Genomic DNA, 22963 nt, shown 5'->3' with positions numbered 1-22963 from the left:
TTGATGATTACCTAAACAAAACATCTAAGTAGATTTTACTTAGTGAAATAAAGTAGCACTCGACGGATAAGAATTATAGTCCCGACGAATAACTCATTATAGTCCCGACGGATGATTAACTTATTATCCATCGAGTGAGTAGCTTATGTAATAATAAGTTTGTAGCACAGTGTTGTATGCACCTTTGTATAGAATATGAAGTAGCATATAAGTCATGTTGACTTTAACTAGATATGCAGAATAGGTTGATTAACTGTACATAAGCAATGTCTTCTAATTCTGTATAAGTGAAATGAAGTCAAGTGCCAAAATAGCTACCAACGGATGATTAACAAAGCTTCGACGGATGATCAAATGACTATCAACGGATGTTTAACATAGCAGTCGACGGATGATCAATCAAGTCATCGATGGATGATCTGAAAGTCGACGGATGATCATATCAAGAATTCAAACATCAGTTGAACAGTGAAAGCTGACACACAGCCGTTGAGTTGGATACGAACACACTGTGGAAGCCCATTAACTGGGTAATAGAGGACGAAAAGCAGCAAAGATCAAGACTGTTAGATTTTATATTTGTTCAGTCTTTTTGACTTTGTAATCTTGGTAATATATAAACCAAGAGAGTAGCAAATAGAAAAACAACTGAGATAGCTAAGAAATAACAACAGAGAAATCTTTGTAAGCACTATCTTTAGCATTTCCTGTGTTCTTAGCAGTTCTATTTTGTGTAAGCAGCTGTGAGCATTTCTGCACACAGAGTCCTCTCGATATATTAAATATATCTCTGGTGGAATTGTTTAAATCCACCAGAAAGTTTTTAAAGACTCTTGTTTTTAATTACTTATGTTTAGATTCATTCAAGTTTACATTCCGCATTGTGCTAATCAAAACAAATATATCCATAATCTAGTTGAACATTTTTATTTCAAGAAAAAGGTTCAAGAATTCCATTCAACCCCCCTTCTGTAATTCTTGCTATATTGTTAAGGGACTAACATGAACCTAACAAGTCATTATTTAATTATTAATCTATTTAAAACTACTGGTAGGGAATTAAAGAATGATATTTCACGGGAAATGAACCTAACAAGTCATTATTTAATTATTAATCTATTTAAAACTACTGGTAGGGAATTAAAGAATGATATTTCACGGGAAATGAACCTAACAAGTCATTATTTAATTATTAATCTATTTAAAACTACTGGTAGGGAATTAAAGAATGATATTTTACGGGAAATGAACCTAACAAGTTATTATTTAATTATTAATCTATTTAAAACTACTGGTAGGGAATTAAAGAATGATATAGTTACCATAATGATATTTCACGGGAAATGAACCTAACAAGTCATTATTTAATTATTAATCTATTTAAAACTACTGGTAGGGAATTAAAGAATGATATAGTTACCATAATGATATTTCACGGGAAATGATCCTAACAAGTCATTATTTAATTATTAATCTATTTAAAACTACTGGTAGGGAATTAAAGAATGATATAGTTACCATAATATAATACTGGAAGGGGTGAGCGATGTTCCCTGTTGTGTCTTTGTCGTCCCTAAGCGGATCAATGTTTAGCACTCTCATTTTGTTGAGATTAACAACAAACAAGAACCAATGAGAGCTATCACACGTGGGGAAAAATGCAAAGTCACAAAACTGAAGAGGCAAGCTACCCCCCTTGTTAGCATAATCTCTAAAGAACCTCTCCATTGACTTCTTGGCATCACCTTTTAGGGTACTCGGAGAAGCCTACAATTACAAGTCAAAAAATAGGTTAACATTTATACAGCATAATTGATATCTGTTTATAGAAAAGCAGGTTGGAGCATTGCTATTTGTTTAATAGAGTACCTTCAAGTTAGGACAAAACTCAAGTGCCATCGCCATGAAAAAGCTAGGAGCAATGAAATACCGCCTGGGCTTGAAACTTTCAGTTCTGGGAATTTTTTCCCATTTTTCCCAGAGTTTATCCTCTCTAAGTCTCAAGAGCTCACCATAGGCATTGAGAACATCATCCTCCACCCAAAACTCTGGTCGCAAAGTTGTTACTTGGCTATGTGTAAGAGGATAAGTAATGCCCCGCTCACTGTGATCACGCCAAATGTAATCAACCTCTAAACTCCAGAAATGCCGATACAACCACCTCACTTTCCGATTTTTTAGTGGCCTTGTCATATCACCACGCCGCTCAGGACCACCTCGTTTCGCCGCATCCTCCGCCAAATCTTCAATTGAGTCCATCTACAAAATAAACAAAAACACAATTAGCATATTTGGAACTAGTTAATCTAAGGCCATTTACTTTAAAAAAGAGTTAAGAGTTATTACATCAAACATGTCCCGTAGCTCACTAGGAACAGAAGACTCGCCTATGCCCAAATGTACATATGGAGTGACAAGGGAGGAAGAGGCCTCTAAAGATTCTGGAGTAATAGGCATCTGCAATCCATAAATTAAGTACACATTTAACACTTAGTTTAATCCATTTGTAACTAGTTGTAGGGAATTAATCCATTTTAATCCCATTTAGTTGACATAGTAGGGAACAAATAATACCTTTAGTGGAATAGGTTGAAATGTCATAGATCTGTGGAATGGTGTTGGAGTAGTATAATCAACCTGCAATTGGAAGCCGATACATAAACATATTCAACACACGAAGCTAAAATATTTTAGGTGCATAGAATGACAATATTTGTTAAATATTTGTACCTGAGGGGGAATGGATACAGGTGTCGGAGCAATGGTGGGTGAAAAATCAGCAGGAGATTGAACCTCAACCTGCAATTTGAAGCCGATACATAAACATATTCAACACTCGAAGCTAAAAATGTGTAAGTGCATAGGAGGACAATATTTGTCAAAGATTTGTACCTGAGAGGCAATGGATACAGGTGTAGGAACAGTGGCGGGTGGAACATCACCAGTAGACTGAACCTCAACCTGCAATTACAAGCCAATACATAAACATTATTCAACACAGGAAGCTGTAAATATGTAAGTGCACAGGAGGACAATATTTATAAAATATTTGTACCTGAGGGGGAATAAATACATGTGTAGGAGCATGGGTGGCTGGAATATCACCAGTAGACCGAACCTCCTGCAATTACAGCCGACACAGACATATTAATCGAAGTTCTATGATGCATGAAATGAAAGCTTTTGTTAGAAATTTATACCTCACGTGGACGTTTAGGGGGGACAAGTATTGCGGTATCCTCCTCGGGACCACCGGTCTCATCCTGCCATTAATGTAAATTAAAGACACACAGGTCATTTACATATTCAATAGACGAAATTAAAAAGATCACAAGTTCGTGAATGATAGTTATTAGTACCTCACGAGGACGCTTCTGAGAGATAGGGGGCGCTGTCTGTTGCGAGCTACTAGGAGCTGTATCATGAATGTCTACCTCACGTGCATCTCCAGCAGGAGGCTGACGCTCAACAAGAGGCTGCTGAATATCTTTCGGTCTGATGAAAGCGGGCCTACTGTATCCAAGACCCTTCCACTCAGTCATTACCCGATCATAATGTGCGAGAAAATCGGGAATGACATCATAGAACCAGCTAGGAGGGTCGCGCATGTGGATCATGTATGTCATCTTCATAGCACTCTCTAACTACAAATAAATAACGATAATCCATTTTACAAGTAGTTGTAGGGAATTAACGATAATTCACGGGAAAATAACCTAAATAAGTCCTTATTTTCATTTTTAATCCATTATACAAGTAGTTGTAGGGAATTAACGATAATTCACGGGAAATTAACCTAAATAAGTCCTTATTTTCATTTTTAATCCATTTTACAAGTAGTTGTAGGGAATTAACGATAATTCACGGGAAATTAACCTAAATAAGTCCTTATTTTCATTTTTAATCCATTTTACAAGAAGTTGTAGGGAATTAACGATAATTCACGGGAAAATAACCTAAATAGTTGTAGGAAAACAGGTAAAGACTACAATTGGAAACAAGTGAAGAATACCATACCGCATCACCCATCATCTGTTGAGGGTACCAGTCACGGGGCTGTATGATATCGCCCTCAGGGGGTACACAACGAGCGATCCTCATCTTACTTACCCGTCTATACCACTGCATATACTCAGCGAAAGATACAAACCCGCCCTTAACAATCTCCGGCCCGCCCGTAGCCACATAACTCTCCCACTCGGCAATATACTGCTGATGCATAGCAAGACGGTGAGGCCGCTGAAAAGAAGACTGTCTCTCCAACCTCAGAACAGCGTGGTCAAACGGATCATCCGGTATATGCTGGCACATCCCAAACTGTCTCAGTACCCTATCAGAATACTGGTACTTAATGATCTCAAATGCTACCAGCGGGATACGACCAAGAGCCATATGACGACACACCGGGAAATGAGTAGCATCAACATCATCAGGATCAGCCTCTCTCTCGTAAAGTCTGGCATACGGCTGTCATGTCACCCAGTGTAGCTGTAAACTGTCCAAATCACCCCGGTAGTTACGTGTATGGTGGTGGGGGTTTACTCTACTAACCTTCACTGGCTCGGCCCACGCGCACGCCCTCGGCCACCAAATCTCCTGCTGAGGCGCAATCTCCGGCCTCCCGGGTGCCAATCTCTCGTAAGCCCACAACATCAATAGCAGACTACACCCGTTAAAGGTGCGAACAGACCTATCAGCCGACAAAGTCAGTGATCTGTACAAGTGTGCCAAAATAGCTGCACCCCATGCATAATCACGAATCTCCGACTCCTCCATCAGCAGCTGCATATACCGGGGATGCACCACGTCCCGCGAAGATGTAGGGAAAAGCACGCCTCCAATAATAAATAACATATAGGCTCGTGTATGCACTCTGCACTGCACCTCAATCTGAGCAGCATCCATATCTCTGGTATCAGCTCTCGCCCCGTACCGGTTCCTCAGCTGGTTAAAATGCAGCCCATCCTTATAGAACTCCCTGCGCTCCTGCTCTGACATAGACGGATCCTCCCAGTTCTTCATGAACCACGCCTTCGGGTGCTCAAGCTCGTCCTGGGTGAGAGGACGGCCAGTAATCGGTAATCCCATAATCATATAAACATCCTCCAAAGTAATAGTCATCTCCCCACACGGCAGATGGAATGTGTTAGTCTCTGGCCTCCACCTCTCAATCAAGGCCGTAATGAGTCTGATGTCATTTTGCCGAACCACTCGGGGGTTGCCGAACGCCCCAAAACCAGCTGATCTGGAAGTATATGCCACTCACCCATCCTCGCTGTCAGCTGTCTAACATCTACAGTATTCCTGTCCCCGCCCTCCCAGATCAGACTGCTAATATGGCGGTCCTGCATAGTCAGCAAGGATCGATCAAGAGGTCCACACTCCATGTCCATAGTATCTGCAATATTTTAAACCAAAAAGCACATCAGTACAACTCCAAACAAACAGTAATTACGAAAAAGAAAACAAACATTCTTTCAGCTTAAGAATGATACTCTTCAGCTACTTCTGTGTTTTGAAACTCCAGTTTTCGATATGTCAAAATTCTGATTTTAGTTGGACTAAACCTGTGGCTCTTTCTTTAGCCATGGAACCAGCATTGAGAATCTTGAGTAGAAATTTCAATGCTGTTACTAACAACACCAATCCCACACCTTCTGAATGATAATATTATTTATATGGACTCTTATGACTTGAGTAGTAGATATAAGATTAGATAATGTAGCATGATTCCACAATTCTTGGTTAAAATACTGGTTATACATTTGTTTTAAAGATTCTCTTATTAGATATACATGAAGAAAGAAATTAGTGAGGAATGGCAAAGAATACTAGAATAAGATATTCACAATATTTTTGTATCAATCTGGTGTCTCAACAACTGCAGAAGATATAGGTAATGACAAGTTTAAGAATTCTTACTATGTTCTTATAAATAAATGACATTCTAATGAGTGGAATGCCATCTTGTAGAGTTGCATTATCACAATTTGTGGACATAAAAACTCTATCCAGAATGCAACAAAAAACAAAGTTTACTGTCAGATAAATTGTACTTGAATTCAAGCAATGATCTTAAAATATTGTACTTCACACCTTAACGGTTTAGACAACTGATGTAAAAAATCTCAAGCTTAAGAATGATACTCTTCAGCTACTTACTAATGTAAAAAACAAACTAATTCTCAGAGGACTTTCATCAAACACTTCATTAGCATTAATAAAAAATTAGCTTAAAATAAAAAAAACTACAAAATACACACAAAACCCATCTAAATTACCCCTAATTCGAAACCTAATTTAAACTAATTATTAACTAATTTACCCATAATTCGAACCCTAATTATCATATAATCAACATAATTTCGAACAAATATCACATTCACATAAAAAAATTGCATAGTAATCGAATAAAATCGCACTCAAACTCAAACTCATTGTATAATCGTGTGTGTGTTGGTGTAATCGTGTGTATAAGTGTGTGCATAGCTATAAATCGTTTGTATACCTGATGAACAAGAAGATCAGTGGAGTGGTTGTGATTGAAATTGTCTCAAATCGTTTCAATGTCGCTGATGGTCGTGTTTGAGTGTCTGTTTTTGAGTTTCTGCGTGTATATGCGAGTATCTGTGCCTGAGTTTCTGTGTCTGTGTGTAAGGGAAAACGACTACCGCAATGAAACATTGCGGGGCCGCAATGAAACATTGCGGAGGTATAATATTTGTGTTTATTTGACATTATTAATGTTTAACATTATTAATATTTTCAAATTTTCAAATATTTTCATTTATTATTAAAAATATTGAATAATTAAAATATTTAAATATCAAAAATATTTTCCTTCATTATTTTAATATATATTATTATATATTTAAATATATTAATTTCATTTTAATGTTTCAATACTTTTAAAATATTGAATATTAAATATTAAATATAATATTTAATATTATTATAAAATATTTTATAATATTTTTTAAATATTATATTTTTAATCAGAAATATTAAGAATAATATCTTATTAAATTAATATTTATGTAGTTAAAAAAGCATTGATAAATGAATTAACATAGGAAAAGGGTAAAAAGGGGAATGGAGTATGTGGGCCACTCCCGCAATGTTTCATTGCGCCCTCGCAATGAAACATAGCGGCAATAGCGGATCCTAGCCATTCATTTTTTACTTCAATGGTCCTGATTTGTTGGTTGGATAGGGTCTCTATCCATACCCTATCCAACTATGCTGTGGATAGGCACCCCAGATTTAATATGTATCCAACATTTGTATATACCTTAAAGTTTTGCCTAATCATCCATTACAAGAAAATACATTAGCACAAATGCATCTTTTGGGGGAAATGCACTATAAAACCAGTTTATTTCATATATATCAGAGACAGATCTACAGATATTACACAATAGTCTTTCAAAGAAATTGCCATGGCAGGCATATGTTTCGCGATCATACAGATTGATACCCCGTAGGTATCAAACATCGTAGATTTGTTTCATGAAGAGTTTCCAGAACTTGCGCAGTAACATGGAAGCACAGGAAATTTAGTGGTCCGAGATTCTGCTTGACCGGAGCAGAAAACGGGAGACAAAAGTTGAACGGATTATATCAACCAGAAGGCGAAACTTTAGAAATATAAAAATGATTGGTACAAGAGCAAACAAAAAAAGTACAGGAGCTCCAGTTGATGTATGATGATACGATAGGAAAATGGCAGTGCAAAATGCTATGACCATGGACACTATTGAGCCGAACAATGTGGTAACTCCAATCATCAATATACAGGGTAAAGAGTGTTGAAATGCAAATTTATTGACACGTGATGTGAGGATAGATAAAAACATTAGCATCGAGGTCGAGGATAAAAACATTCCAATGACTTCTGATATGTATAACAACTCCAAAGATACCTTGTTTAACAAAGAGGGATACCTTTCATTATCATTACCACCAGGTACTGTAAAGGCCGCAGTAAACAATACAGTAGCAATAAGAGCTGCAACCAACATGCATGATTTAGCCACTACCTTCATCCACTTCTCCCCCTCCTCTGATAATTTCTTTTGCTCGCGGTCGAAGATATCAGCTGGTGTGCTTCCTTTGTTATTCTGCATATGTTTATAGGCTGGTGGGACTATCTTTTCCACAGCCTGTGATTGCAAGTAAAATTTATTTCATACTAATTGTTAAAATATATCTACCATTAAAACTTAAAAGCAGTACATTCATAAGTTACAAAGAGGTAAAAGACAACTACAGCTAAACGTGGACGCACGTCGATTAAACAGTTTTATAGAGATCAATGAAGATATGGTTACCTGGTACCAACGTATTGCTTCCTGCATTTGAAAAGCTGCTCCTGCTACAGTGTTAAGCTTATCCTTTGGAGCTAAAGTCGCCGCTAAGTGAAGCATATTGTCACCAGTTTTTATATCGGCATAAGTGGTGACTAACCTCCTGACTTCATCCATGCTGTGAAGTAAATCGAAGATACTTTCATGGCGATGCTCAACAGCAGCATGGAACATGCTGAGACCGTTATGAGTCTTCCATACAAGTTCTGGGTAATAGTCTATCAATAACGTAAACACATGGAAGTTGCCTCGTCTAGCTGCATCAAACAATAGCTGTGGTGCCTTTCTAATAATGTTTGTAATGTCCAAGTCTTCGGTTGAGAAAGCAAGTTCCAGCATAGTCTTTAACAGTTCATATGACTGAATTTTAGTGATTTTTCTCTACCTGCTTCCTCGGAGCCTATTCATAAAAAAATAGAAAAAAATCTTCATATATTTTCAATGTAGGTCGTTCTGATATAATGCTCATTCACCAAATTTATCTTCTGTTTAGACTTAGGAACTAACCCGAATAAAAATACAATTCCCATCCTTCCTTTGTACTTTTATCTTCCATAGGCTTTGCAGCAAGCACTTCCAGTGCGTTGTGAGACACTGCTAGTTTCGGGTTGTTATTTATCATCTTCAGGGCAATATCTGCATCCATGTCAAATTGTCAACAAAAGAAAATAGAGATATATTTAGGTCTTGTTTGTTTCAATATAACCCGACTACATAACTTAAAATTTCTTGGATTCGAAATAAGTTGCGGTGTTTGGTTTAATATATTTTAAATTGAGTAAGAGAATTTCAAATTTAATGATTTTTGTAGTTATAGGGGAAGTTAGCTATCATGCTCAACCATGATCACCACAATTTACATAGCTATTAAATATAAAAACATTATTAATTACTTACCAAAATTAACTATGCAAATTCTAATAACATATCAATAAATCAAACACGTATATTTTAATTAATTGGGAACTTGTAGCTTAATTAGTTTGGAACTTGTAGCTGTAACTTAGTTATAACTAGAAAGTTTAAGTAATTATAAAATTTAATGAAACAGACGAAACCTTAGAGCAGTGTTACATCAACAAAATTTGATTAACAAAAAATTACAAAATGACATGACACGTGTTTTAATTGGGTTGTTTATATAAATGCAGGGTCTCATTCCAATCAATACCTACCACATTTCATTTTGTAAAAAATTTTGTATACAATCTTGTAGATTTAACATTATTTATATATTTATCACAAAATTCTATAAAAAAAATTCACAAAATAAATTTGTAGAAGATATTGATTGAAATGTACTCTGCATTCACATCAATAACCCAATTAAAACATCACACATCATGTCCCAAATCATTTCATAAGTTTTTTATAAACCAATTTTATGCATGTAATACTACTCATTTATCTTTCTAATGAGAACTATCGTACTAAAAATATAATTTAATATGAAAATTGTGTAATCTCTAATTCTACTTGAGGTAATGCGTTCATATTGATATATAATTAACGCTGCTAGATCAATATATAATACCATAGACATTGGCTTAAAAATCAATGTCCGTATGAATTTCTAACTAATAATATCTCTACAATGTTCAATATGTTTAACCTTTAAATATCAATTTCATCAGCGACGTGTAACATAAGAATTGGAAGTCTTTATCTCAAATTTGAAATAAAATTATAGTTTACCTTACGAATATATAAAAAAGAAAAATATGCATGAATTCTTTTACAAATAATGATGCCTTGGGGAGAATAAAAATCGGTCAGAGTAAAATGATGTTTCTAAATTAGATATTTTTAGGGCCGTTTATGAACCGAACCGAGTTTTTAATTTCTGTTTAGCAAATCGAATTGAGCAGAGATTTTTTATCAAACAGAATAATGTGTTCAAGTTCGACATCGAGCTCGCTGACTAACAACCCGAACTTGAGCTTATTTTTGAACAAACACAGCCGAGCCGGAGCTCTAATCGAGCAGCTCGTTAAAAATAAAAATAAAAATAATAATAACTTAGTTGGCCAGCCCAACTGATTCAAGCCCCATCCAACTATCTAAATATTTTAATCTAAGTTCAGCCTTTAATCTCAGCCCAGTTAACTGAAACACTAAACTTACATTATCAATCCTCTCTCCTTTTCATCTATTCTCATCTCTCTGGTTCTTCCACCCTGCCTAATTTTTTATCAACAATACACACAATCGTACAAATAAAGTGAACAAAGTGGTTATAAATAAAGTGAAGAAAGTGGGATCAATTAAGTGAACAAACTGAAGGATTTTATCAGCAAAAAAGTGCAGCTTTGGATTTGGGATTCAAGAAGTGAATGGATTTAAATAAGTAAAGATATTCATTTAGTTGGGTTTTAGATTTAGTTTTTGATTTGGTTGTGATTTCGTTATAAAGAATTTGTCCTCGTCTCTTTCAACCTACCTGTTAGTAGGGATGTCAATTTATACCGAACCGATGAATACCCGATTCGTACCGATGCGATCGGGTTTTATTGGAGCGAAAGAGTTTTATTAGATTTTAAAAAGAGTTCACCAATTAAAGGTAAAATTCAACTAAAAATAGAAGGGATTAGATGTAGTTGTGTGTGAGATGTTATAGTTTGTATTTTAATTTAGTTTGTATTAGAGTAAGACTCTATAATTATATACTCCTTCTGTCCTCAGATTCTTTACATACTTTCGTTTAATGTTTGACACGCATTTAAGGATATTATAAAATAGAGTTTTATAAGTTTTTTTTTTAAAAAAATTGTATAAAAGTTTAAACATTATATTTTTATTAAATGAAAAAAATTAAAATTATTTAGAAAATCATGTTTTACGGGAGTCTTAAAATGCGTGCCGATTCCCGGTCCCCCAATGTAAACATTCCAGTGGGACGGAGGGATTATATATTAAAATTTCATTTTTATAAATTTTATAGTATATGTTAGTGTGTATGTGTACTATAATATAATAATGTAATGGGGGATATTTTGGTTCAACAATTATTTCCATATTTTAATTATTAAAAATAAAAATAAATAATATCATATACATGTTAAACTACTAAATTATTAGTTATAATCTCCTTATATCGTGTTAAACTATGACCAAAACTTGTTCTACTAAACTACGACACGGCTTCTTCCTACTCTTTTTTTATTTTTATTATAAATTTACAGTTATTATATATTTATATAAATATATTAAAGTAGTTATATGATTGGAAAAACAAAATTTTAAACTTATTTGAATATTAAGAAATCTGTTCACACCATATTTAAGTTAGTATATATAATCATTAAATAATTTATTTATAAAAGTTTTACATGCCAAGTCCAACGTCGTGGAACGAGACCGTACACTCTGATGTCCAAGTCCGCTGCCATGTTGAGTGAAGTCATGAAAAGTCACATGAATTATTTATCGCATGCTTTAAGTTATAGAAGGTCGGAGATGCTCTTACGTACCAAATAACTTCGATTGTTCAAATAAAGGATTAATGCTAAAGATGCGATTACAAATTTGGTATACTTGATGACCTAATTAAAGCTCAAAACCACCAAAATTTAAGAGGTGAACATTCGGTTTCTATTGCACACCACACACTTTACTTTTGCTAGGCCCATTTAATCACTTTTGGTATACATGATGCCCCCAGTTTTGTGTTAGTTGGAGTCTTCGCTATACACTAGCCAAGTCTATCCACTCAAGGTGATGAGGATGAGCTATATCCATCATTCTTCTATATTCATATATATATATATATTCAAGAGAGAACCTCTAATCCTAGAGAATCATTGATTATTATAATATTTTATTAAATTTATTGTTAATATAGAATAATAATTATATTTAAATATAATAAAAGGTTTACCAATTGAATTTGAAAAAAAAATATTTTAAATTTCATTCTATTGTGAAATATTTTTGGTTAATTATGAGTTTACTCTGACAGAACCACTTTAAACCATTTTATCAAATTTTAATGATTTTTCAAATAAAAAATTTGTGCAACTTCATGTTTAATTTGGTAATTAAATTTTGTAACTATATATGATGAAAAATGAAATAAATTTTGTATTTTTATTTTTTTAAATGATGTTTCTCCACGGACCTCTATTTAAGAGAGTCATCCATGCATTGTCACCCTATATATATATATATATGGTGACTTATAAGTGCGTAACCGTTTATTTACGACCGTTTTTCGCCTCAATTTATAAATTTAATTTATAACTTATAAGGTGATAAGTTGAATGTTAGTAATGACGTACTTTTCTCAACTTATTTTGATTTTCATTGATTTATTAATCTCAGTTTTAAAATATATGTTTTTAAATATTAATCTAACTTCAAATTCAAGAATTAAGATAATATATTTAAAATTTATTTATTTTAGTTTATTTAAGAAAAAAAAATTCCGACTTATAAGTAAAATTATCCAAACACTTATTTCACTTATAAATATTTTTTAACTTATCACTTTAATTTATTTATTTATTTTAAGTTATAAATTATTTATTTTAAAATTTTCCAAACGGGAAAAAAATATTCAGGAATTAACTTATACCCTTCACTATCACAGAGTGTTCACCACAAATTTAAAGATGAATAAAAAATAAAATTTAATAATTTTTTTTAAAAAAAAATTTGTATAAAAATTTAAACATTCTCTTTTTACCAGAATTTTTTTTAAAAAAAATTATAAAATTATACTTTATTTTTATCTGAAAATATGTCTGAAAATATGTGTGATACACTTTTTCAGGAACAACAACAAAAAGTATTAGTTAGACAAGTTAGTTGTAAGGGTAATAAAAACTTAAAAGATAAACTTACCAAACAAGTCGGAAGAAATACACTCCGTGAGAAGTTCATCCTCTTCTTCTTCTGTCCAGTGAGCTTTGCTGTACTCATAAAGATACCCTACCATGGCTCCATTTCCTAAATTAGCAGCAACCATTATTGGCAGAGTTTTGTCACCACCACGAATCTGCCCCAGCTCAGGGTGTTCTCGGATCAACGCTTGTGCTATTTTGACGTTCCCACTCACTGCAGCTAGACAGAGGGCAGTATTACCAGCCCTATTTTTGATTGCCAGATCATCTTTTTTCATGAGCCCAACTAACTTCTTAACATACTCGAACTTGTCTGCTAAAGCAGAGATGTGAAGTGAAGTTTCCAATCCTTCAGTTATATAAGCACGCACAGCATCCGGATCTATTTTAAAGATTTCCTCAGCTTCACTCCAGTTTCCATTTTTTGCAGCTTTATAAAGGGGACGACCTTTACTAAGGTAGTCCTTTTTTTGTTCATTTCCGCAAGCTTCAAAAAGTAGAAAATAATGCACAAAAGTAAAAACTATAAAAACCTGTGTAATTAATATGTCACGTTACTTTGGATGATTTACCTGACTAATAAAAAGTTTAATAATATATGAGATTAATATCTAGGTTTAATTATATTAAATTAACTGTAGATATTTTTATTAAAGACATGTAAATTTAAATTTTAATACAATAAGCACTGTTGCAATAATCGGGAATCATACATAATTGGCTAATTTAATAATTTAGGATTAATCAGAAATCAAGATTTACCGGAGTAAAAATATATTTTAATATTAAAATATTATTTACTATATTATTATAATTATATTCTTTACTTATTAACAATTATATATTTATTATTATATCATAAACTCTATAATTATACATATTCAAATAAATAAAGTATTTTAATTTTATTGAATTATTATATATACTCTTGTTATGGATAAAAATTTAGGGTGTAATTAATTTTAGGATTGGTGAGCTCAAGGTTTTAATGACTACTCTAGTATTTTGTGATGTAATTCTTGAGAAGATACCTCTTTCTATGTCAATAATTAAATCAAAAAACATAGTCAGCTTTTGAATGGAGGGATCGGACCTTAATATAAACGCTGCAAGTCTAAGGATTAAGTTAGAATTGGAAATGTTGTTCTAATGGGAGGGATTATATTCTAAATAGAGGGAACCCTTTGTATAGACGTCCGAGTCTAAAATTAGATGAGAATTGAATAACTTGGTGGGGAAGTATTGAACTTTAAAATCTTAAAAGGTAGAATTCTGATTATTTAATTATGAATTAATTTTGCTTGGAGACTACTCCTTGTAAAAGTAGATAATAATGGGTATGTTAATTAGCATGATTTAATAATTGGGGGCTCGTGTCTCATTAAATGGATTTACTCATTGGATTAAATCAAATCTAATTTCATACAATATTAATTACGCGATCCTACTCTAAAAAATATATATAGAATAAACCGATTTCAGAAATTAAATCAATATTCGGCATTAATATGTTAAATCAGAAATTTTGAGGATTTTTAGAATATTAGTAATATATAATAATTTAATATTTATGTTTGTGTTTTCTAGCGAAAACATGCATAATTTTCTATCAAATTAACAAAAAGGCAAATACATATATAAGGTTGACTCGTAATAAAATTTTAAATTACTGAAGAGTTTTGAACTCAATGTAATGATGTAATAGTATTGGTGAAAAGGAAAAATAAATAAATGAAAATTTAATTTGATTAGAGAAAGGATAGGCAAGTACGGGAACGTAAATACAGGTGAGCGGAGCTACTTGGACTAGAGGTGTGTTGAGCAGCAGGAATGTTAATTATGGACTCGTGCACCTCCCCGTCAGCATTTAGTCCATTTTCCATGCTACTCCCGCCGCCGATATATATATGTATCAATAGAAAAAACAATAGAACACGACAATAGTAAGTAAATTATCGCCTCTTTTTACATGAATAATTAAATAATTAAAATATTCTTAGTCAGGTAATATTTAATTTTTTAATACGGACAAAAAAATATTTAAATTCTTAATCATATAAACAATTCTAAGATTAACTAACCACATTTAATAAAACATTTACCATCTCTGAATATAAGTTAATTATCTTTTTGGCCAGGTACTGTAATACGATAAATGGCCTTACTATATAAATTTTATTTATTTTTTTGCCAAGCGTATAAGTATTAGTATATCTAAACTCCTTTTTTAATTTACCGCAAAATTAGTTGATATTATAAAGATATTTTTCAAAAATTTTCCAACATTATATATAAAAATATTTTTTTCCAACATTTTGTAAAATATTTTAGTTTACAATTCAATAAAAAAATAATTTTCCCACAATTCCCAATTGTTTTCCAATCATCCATGGTAAACTTTTGGTTGTTTAAAAATATTTTATTTTCCTTAATTATAAGTTAAATAAATATAAATTCCTTATCAAATCACGTCAAAAACGCTAAAAATCCCATTAAAAATATTTAAAATAAAATCATAGGCAATAAACAAAAGAGGGTATTGTGTTTCTATTTGCAAATAAACAAAAAATTACTAGATTTTTTGTTTTTTTTATATTCTCCCTCCCCTCCTGTGTACTCTTCTATCTGTATACGCAGTATCTCCTGAAGAATCAAACCTTACGTACGCAAATAACATAAATATAATCAGTTCAGCAGGAATAACGGTAGACAAAGAAAATCAAATTGAGGTATTTATTTTTTCGAAAAACATGTACACGCTGGAGTCAAGAATAATAAACAATATATGCATGTGTAAACATTCATACACATCAACTTATCTCAGCATGCTCATCAGTTAAAAATAACCCAATCAATTATTGGAAAAATGAAATCAGGTGGACATGTGTGTATTTTAATTTGAAGTGAGAATAGTAAGATTCTTATAGAATACTATTTACTTCAATGGTAATTAAGTATACTTACCTGCAAACTACATATCACTCCATTACTCCAATGAAACACCCACTACACAAAAACGTTGAGCAACTATTTAAGGAAGAAGAAGATATACGCATACATATATAAAAGTACGGACTTTATCATAGTATATTTCTCACCTTGAATATTGCTTGCACAGTTGCACGTATACTGCAGTTTTATTAATGCAAAGAGCTCTACGTGGTGTATGTATATATAGGGTCGTTTTTTAAGGATATTTTTCTTTTTAACTGATTATCTAGTTTAACCAAAATATAAATTAATACTATGAATTGTCAGTTTAAAGAAGCTACTACTAATTAACAATATTGCAATGTTCCTATTTTCTTCTGAGTAAGGAATATCTCGTAAAAGTAGCTAAGAAAAGTATTCCACAAAGATATGTGGTTGTAGATGTGCGTTTGTGAAGACCATGAAGAAAGTGTAAATTTCTCTCCGATTTCTATACAATGATGCATGTAAGTGACATTTTATATACTGGACCCTGTGAAATTCAACAATGGCCAGAGAACAAGACAGGAGAGGAAGGAAGTGCGTGTAACCTTTAACCAGACTATTTAAATCTGAAAAATGCTATATTCTTAAAATTGAATACAAATTTTACACAAACTAAAATGTGGTAGATTTTGATTGTTAATGAGTCACATATGTTAACATGAATAATATATAACAATGAACCAATCCCACATTATTTATCATATTATTTTATAAATTTTTTTTTTATCTAATTTTATACATCTTGCGATACTCATTTAAATTCATAGTCAAGTCCATGGTCATCGTTGGTAAAATGGTCCCCATGTTTTATTGTGATATTTGAAATCTATTGGACCATTATTGACCTTATTATACATGTAATTTTCTTATGTATTTTCCTTTGCAGTTTCATGGATCTTTTGGTATATATCTTTCTCTTCCTCCTTCCTAGTCCCTAGCGCAAATGGTTATAGACTAGCTCGAGAAGTATAATTTGAATTAGAGCTATAAACGCGTTGGACAGGTTGCAAACATTTATTATATAGTAATTGAACCCACTTAAAATTTTTGAACCCGAGTCACAAAAAATAAATGCATAATTAATCATGTTTATGGTTCATCCCAAGTGTTCACTGCAAAAAAACAAAACTAAATATAACTGCACCAATGTCATCCGATCAAATTCAACCACTTTCGATTAAATTTAAGGGTGTGCGGCCGAATTTAGCAACAAATTTGACCGTTTGTGGCCGAATTTAGCAACAAATTTGACCGTTTGCGGTTGAATTTAGCCGCACTCCTAAATTCAACCTCATCCGATCGAATTTAGCCTTACCAAAAAAAATGGAAGGAATTTTACCGCCAACAATTTTTTTTGACATTCCTAAATTCAACCGATTTTGGTCGAATTTAATATTTTGAAATGGCAGGAAATTTCTCTCACTTTTAAAAAAATGGTTATAAAAGTGGGGGTAAATTTCCTGCTTTTCTGAAAATTGTAATTTTAGTAGAAATCAATTGTACTTATTTGCATTTGGTTATATTTATTATTTTCAGAATTTTATTTTTTTAAATAAATTAACCGAGTAACCTTTATAACTTTGTATAATAACCGTGGTATAAAAAAGAATACACAGAGATTTCATTAACGCTATTTGCGAACGATGTTGTTCGTGAACCGAGTTGTTCGAGAAACAGATATTAAAATTTATATATTTTAGTGATATGATAAAAAATTTAGAAAAAATTAACGTATTTGGTTTGCTATTTTAACAGTCAATCAGTAGTTTGACCAGTACTTCTTACAAGGGTTTAGTCTAATACTCAAGTTTCAATTTTTTTTAAAAATGTTTATAAGTGATCCAATCTTACAGATGTAAAAATCTATATATTTTAATGATATGATAAAAAATTTAGAAAAAAATAAATGTATTTAGTTTGATATCTTAACAGTCAACCTGTAAATTTGACCAGTACTTCTAACTATTGTTTAGTCTCATATTGATATTTCAATTTTTTAAAAAAATATTTATGATGATTCAACCTTATGGATGTCAAGATCTATATATTTAATTGATATGATAAAAAAATTAGAAAAAAAAATAATATCTGGTTTGCTATTTTAACAGTCAAATATTAGTAATACCGATGTTTTGATTTTTTTTAAAAATTTTAAATAATGATCCAACTTTATATATGTCAATATCTATATATTTCAGTGATATAATAAAAAATTCATAAAAAAGAAATGTATTTGATTTGTTATTTTAACAATCAATAAGTAGTTTAACCAGTATTTCTTACCAGTGTTAGTCTAATACCTATGTTCCGATTTTTTAAAAAATGTTTATGAATGATTGAGTTTTACAGATGTCAGTATCTATATATTTTAGTGATATGATAAAAAATTTATAAAAAAATAAATGTTTTTGATTTGCTATTTTAATAGTCAACAAGTAGTTTGACTAGTATTTCTTATTAGTGTTAGTCTAATACCGATGTTTTGATTTTTTTAAAAAGTGTTTAAGAATGATCCAATTTTACAGATGTCAATATCTATATATTTTAGTGATATGATAAAATTTTTAGAAAAAAATAAATGTATCTCATTTGCTATTTTAATAGTCAACAAGTAGTTTGACCTGTATTTCTTACTAGTGTTAGTCTAATACCGATGTTTTGATTTTTTAAAAAATGTTTATGAATGATTCAACTTTAAAAATGTCAATATCTATATATTTTAGTGACATGATAAAAATTTTAGTAAAAAAAAAATATATTTGATATGCTATTTAAATAGTCAACTAGTAGTTTGACCGATATTTCTTACTAGTATTAGTCTAATACCGATGTTTCAATTTTTTAAAAAATGTTTATGAATGATCCAACTTTACAAATGTCAATATCTATATATTTTGGTGATATGATAAAAAATTTAATAAAAAATAAATATATTTAGTTTGATATTTTAACAATTAACTAGTAGTTTGATCGATATTTCTTACTGGTGTTAGTCTAATACCGATGTTTTGATTTTTTTAAAAATATTTTTGAATGATCCAATTTTACAGATGTCAATATCTATATATCTGGTGATATGATAAAAAAATTTAGTAAAAAATAAATATATTTAGTTTGCTATTTTAACAATCAACTAGTAGCTTGACCGGTATTTCTTACTGTTGTTAGTCTAATACTTGTTTCAGATTTTTTAGAAATGTTTACGAATGATCCAAACTTACAGATATCAAGAACTACATATTTTAGTAATATTATATATATATAAAATATTTAGTTTGGTATTTTAACAGTCAAATAGTAGTTTGACCAGTACTTCTTACGAGTGTTAGTCTAAAACCGATGTTTCGATTTTTTTAAAAAATATTTATGAATGATCCAACTTTACATATTTCAATATCTATATATTTTAGTGATATGATACAAATTTTAGAAAAAATAAAATGTATTTTAATCATTAGATCTCAATTATTTTAATAAATAAAGTATAATTAAACATAATTCTAAATTTCACTACACATTCTTGTTAATGGAATTTATCATAAAATCGATCAAAATCAAAATTTCAATTTTTATTAAAATAACGAGTTGTTAAAATAAATTATAAATTATAATATTTTAAGAAAAAGTTTACCAAATTATAATATTTTTTATAAAAATTATCCGGATTTTATTTTTCATAACAAAAAATACGTAATATATGAACTGAATGTATAAATTGACACTCCTAAATTCAACTGACTGCGGTTGTATTTAGCCTGGGCACATCAGCGATCCGCGTGCTTTATATCCAACGTGCCAAATTTAAGCACTAAAAAATAATCCAACGGTTGGTATTATATTTTATAAAAAACCTATAAAACAGTATTATTATTTTTTAATTTTAAACCCCCACCCCGTGACCCTATCCAGAGTCCACCCAACCCCCGCCGCCTCCTCCTCCCTTGCTCCCCCTCTCTCTCTCTCAAATGTCCTAAACCACTTCTGAACCCCACACTTCACACAACTCTCACTGGAAACTTTATGTACCGCTTTACTTCGATGCACTCCCCTACCTCTCTCCCATAACTCATTTTTTAATTTTCCGATTCAAATCTCCAAAAATTTGGTACGTTTCGAAACTTATCAACTGCCATTTTTTATCTATCTATTCTTCTTTAACAAAGCTTATTCTCTAAAAAAAAAATACACAAATCTCTCTCTTTCTCTCTCTCTCCTATAGTTCTAAAAAATTACCATCTCATTCATCTTTTATCTTTAAAAGATCTTTCGTGCACTGATTATTCTCGAAAAACAATCTGGAGACGAGCTTGAATTCAGATTTGAGAGATTAGCCGGAGTTCGGGCTTGTTGTGGAGCTGGGTGCGTCGAAAGAGACAAGGAAAGAGAAGAAGCGAGGGTGGTGGGAGAGAATGCGGCGGAAGAGAGAGTCGGGGAGATGGATTGTGGAGGAGTCGGAGGTGGATCAGAGAGAATGGAGTTCAGAGAGAGGGTCTGAGGAAGAGTGGGAGAGAGAGATGAGAAGGAAATGAAGGAGGGGAGGGGGTTCGAATTTTACATACACAACGCCATAGATGGCCTATCGCAACCCCCTCCCTAAAGAATGTTACCTAATATGCTACCTTAGATAGGGCAGTTATGAGCTAATTTAACATTTTGTTTTTTATGTTAGCTTAGCCCAAACTGCGGCGTTGCATTAGGTCGAAATTGTTGCAGCTTGCAACATTCCCCTCAAAGTGTTATCTTAGAGTATCAAAACATAAATATGATGTTTTTTAAGATTAATTATCAATTTAAATTCATTTTCAAGAATTGAGGGTGATATACAAATAGAATGAATAAAATCTATGACGATATGCGAATTTTGTACATATTAAAAATTTAAAAAGTTAAAAGAGGAATTAATTAGCAAAAAAAGTAAAAAAAATGTTTTAAACCTAATAAAATTTTAAAATAGAATTTTTAAAAATAATAAAACATATAAATTATTGTCGTCTTGATATGAGCATTGTTATATAAGTTTAAAAATAACAAAATTAAAATATTTGAATATACATATTTATATAAAAAATAAAATAAATAAAATATTTAAATATTTGAAAATAAATTTATGAAATCTTAGAAATTTGATAAGGAGGTAAAATTTATGAAAACATTCAAATCAAGCGCCCAATTTTTTGGGTAAAAGGCCGCCTATTTTCAGCCCATTAAAATTCAGCTCTCTCAGTAACATTACTCCCCCTCTCTCATTCTTTCGCTCTCTTCTCCCCTCTGTGCTCTCTCAATCTTATTACTCTCTCTCTCGATCTCTTTCTACTATCTCTCTATCTACTCGCTATAACTTGAAATTTCTAATTAATAATTAAGTATTTGTATTTAAACTTAGGGCTCAATTGATTTCAATATCAAATTAGGGCTCAATTGAATGTCAAATTGGGGGTTTGATTCTTTATTTTGAGTTCAATTAAACTTCATTTAATCTCTCTCTCTCTCTCTCTCTCCCCCTCCCCCCTGCTTTCCTCTCTCCTCTCTCTACCTCTCGCCTCGCTCTACCTCTCTCCTCTCTCTGTGCACATACATCTAAATATATATAATTATATTTATGTGTTGATTTATGTATGTATTTTCTTATCTTCTGCTTTTAGTTTGTCCGTGTGTATATCTAATTGCGCTAATTTGATTAGTTTTTATTATAATTTGTAGATTGTAGATGCAGTTGTTAATTTGTATTACTTTGTTATAATTTCTTGATATGCCTCATCTTTATTTGTGTATGTATTTCTTGTTTAAGTTTGTGTGTGTATTTGTAATTGTGTTTCATTATTATTGACTAGTCTCTATAAATTAAGTTGGACATTTATATCAATCTTTTTCGATAATTGTGTTTGTGCAATTGCAGTGAATTGATAAGTTTATCTGAAAACGTAATATTGACTATTTCTGATGTAAGAATTGTTAGGGCAGTGGATGTTCTTTGTGTTTTGTGGGGTTTGTTTGTTTTGTGTGTTTTTAAGATTTGTGCTAATCGTTGGTTTGGATCTGTTATTCTAACTGTTGGGTCTCATCATGTAATTTTTTTTCCAAAAATTAGACCATTTATCAAGGACTCTTGTAGCAATTATTTTATTGTTTTTCTACTTGTTTTCTTCTGTTATAATATGAAAGAGAGCTGAATATATTGATTAGGTGTCTGAGTAGTCAATATTACGTTTTTCAATTAAAGGTTCGTTGGTAATTTATACAGGTATCAACCTGATTTATGCAAAAATACAGGGCTATAGAATGATTAGGTTTATTTACAGCAAAAATAGAATGATTAGTATAATTTAGGTTTATTAGCAAAAATACACCTTAGTTATCCACTTTAGTTACAACAACTAGAGCAAGTTCTGCTCTGTTATAATACAGGTTTAATATGCATGATAAAAGAGGTAAATCTTAAACTGTTTTGTGATAATAATATGTTTTTTCCATGCATACACAGAAGAAAATAAAAATTTCTTATTAAATTTGGCAAAGAAATTAAATAAAGAATAATACTTTCTCCCTATATAAGTTTCCATATAAAATGAGTTGACTGGGTAGCTCTGACATTGTATTTGAAAGCTAAAAAACTTTGAACGTAACCGGCCACTTTCACGTAGCTATTTAGTGTTTTACTTTCGTACTCTTACTCTTACTTTCTTACTCTTACTATTCACGTAGTTATTCAGTATAAGCTATAAAATTTCTGATATTGGACGCAGGTACTTGCAGTATAACAGAATCTGGAGCAATACCATC

The 22963-nt window shown here is 31.6% G+C and overlaps 1 protein-coding gene across 1 annotated transcript; it reads right to left on the bottom strand.

The window, feature by feature from the left end:
* Positions 1-1334: 1334 nt before the first annotated feature.
* LOC141699660 (uncharacterized) lies at positions 1335-4392 on the bottom strand. The gene is made up of 11 exons (XM_074503508.1): positions 4018-4392; positions 3360-3644; positions 3201-3263; positions 3056-3121; positions 2893-2961; positions 2731-2799; positions 2575-2637; positions 2347-2457; positions 1870-2259; positions 1519-1767; positions 1335-1349 (listed from the first exon to the last, which is right to left on the bottom strand). The coding sequence occupies exons 1-11, from the start codon at positions 4390-4392 to the stop codon at positions 1335-1337; spliced, it is 1755 nt and encodes a 584-aa protein (XP_074359609.1).
* Between the last annotated feature and the right edge of the window lie 18571 nt (positions 4393-22963).

This window comes from Apium graveolens, unplaced genomic scaffold (genome assembly GCF_009905375.1).
Source record: "Apium graveolens cultivar Ventura unplaced genomic scaffold, ASM990537v1 ctg100, whole genome shotgun sequence".
Taxonomy (NCBI): Eukaryota; Viridiplantae; Streptophyta; class Magnoliopsida; order Apiales; family Apiaceae; genus Apium; species Apium graveolens.
The sequence above is the reverse complement of the archived record's forward strand: the minus strand, read 5'-3'. Positions and strand labels throughout refer to the sequence as shown.

What these genes read in the sequence shown, in the direction of transcription:
- LOC141699660 (XM_074503508.1), bottom strand. Translation starts at nt 4,392, where the DNA reads ATGGCTCTTGGTCGTATCCCGCTGGTAGCATTTGAGATCATTAAGTAC. An exon ending in ATGTATTTATTCCCCCTCAG is followed by an intron (nt 2,962 to 3,055) that starts GTACAAATATTT and finishes TTGTAATTGCAG; the next exon opens with GTTGAGGTTCAGTCTACTGG. An exon ending in TTCAACCTATTCCACTAAAG is followed by an intron (nt 2,458 to 2,574) that starts GTATTATTTGTT and finishes TATGGATTGCAG; the next exon opens with ATGCCTATTACTCCAGAATC.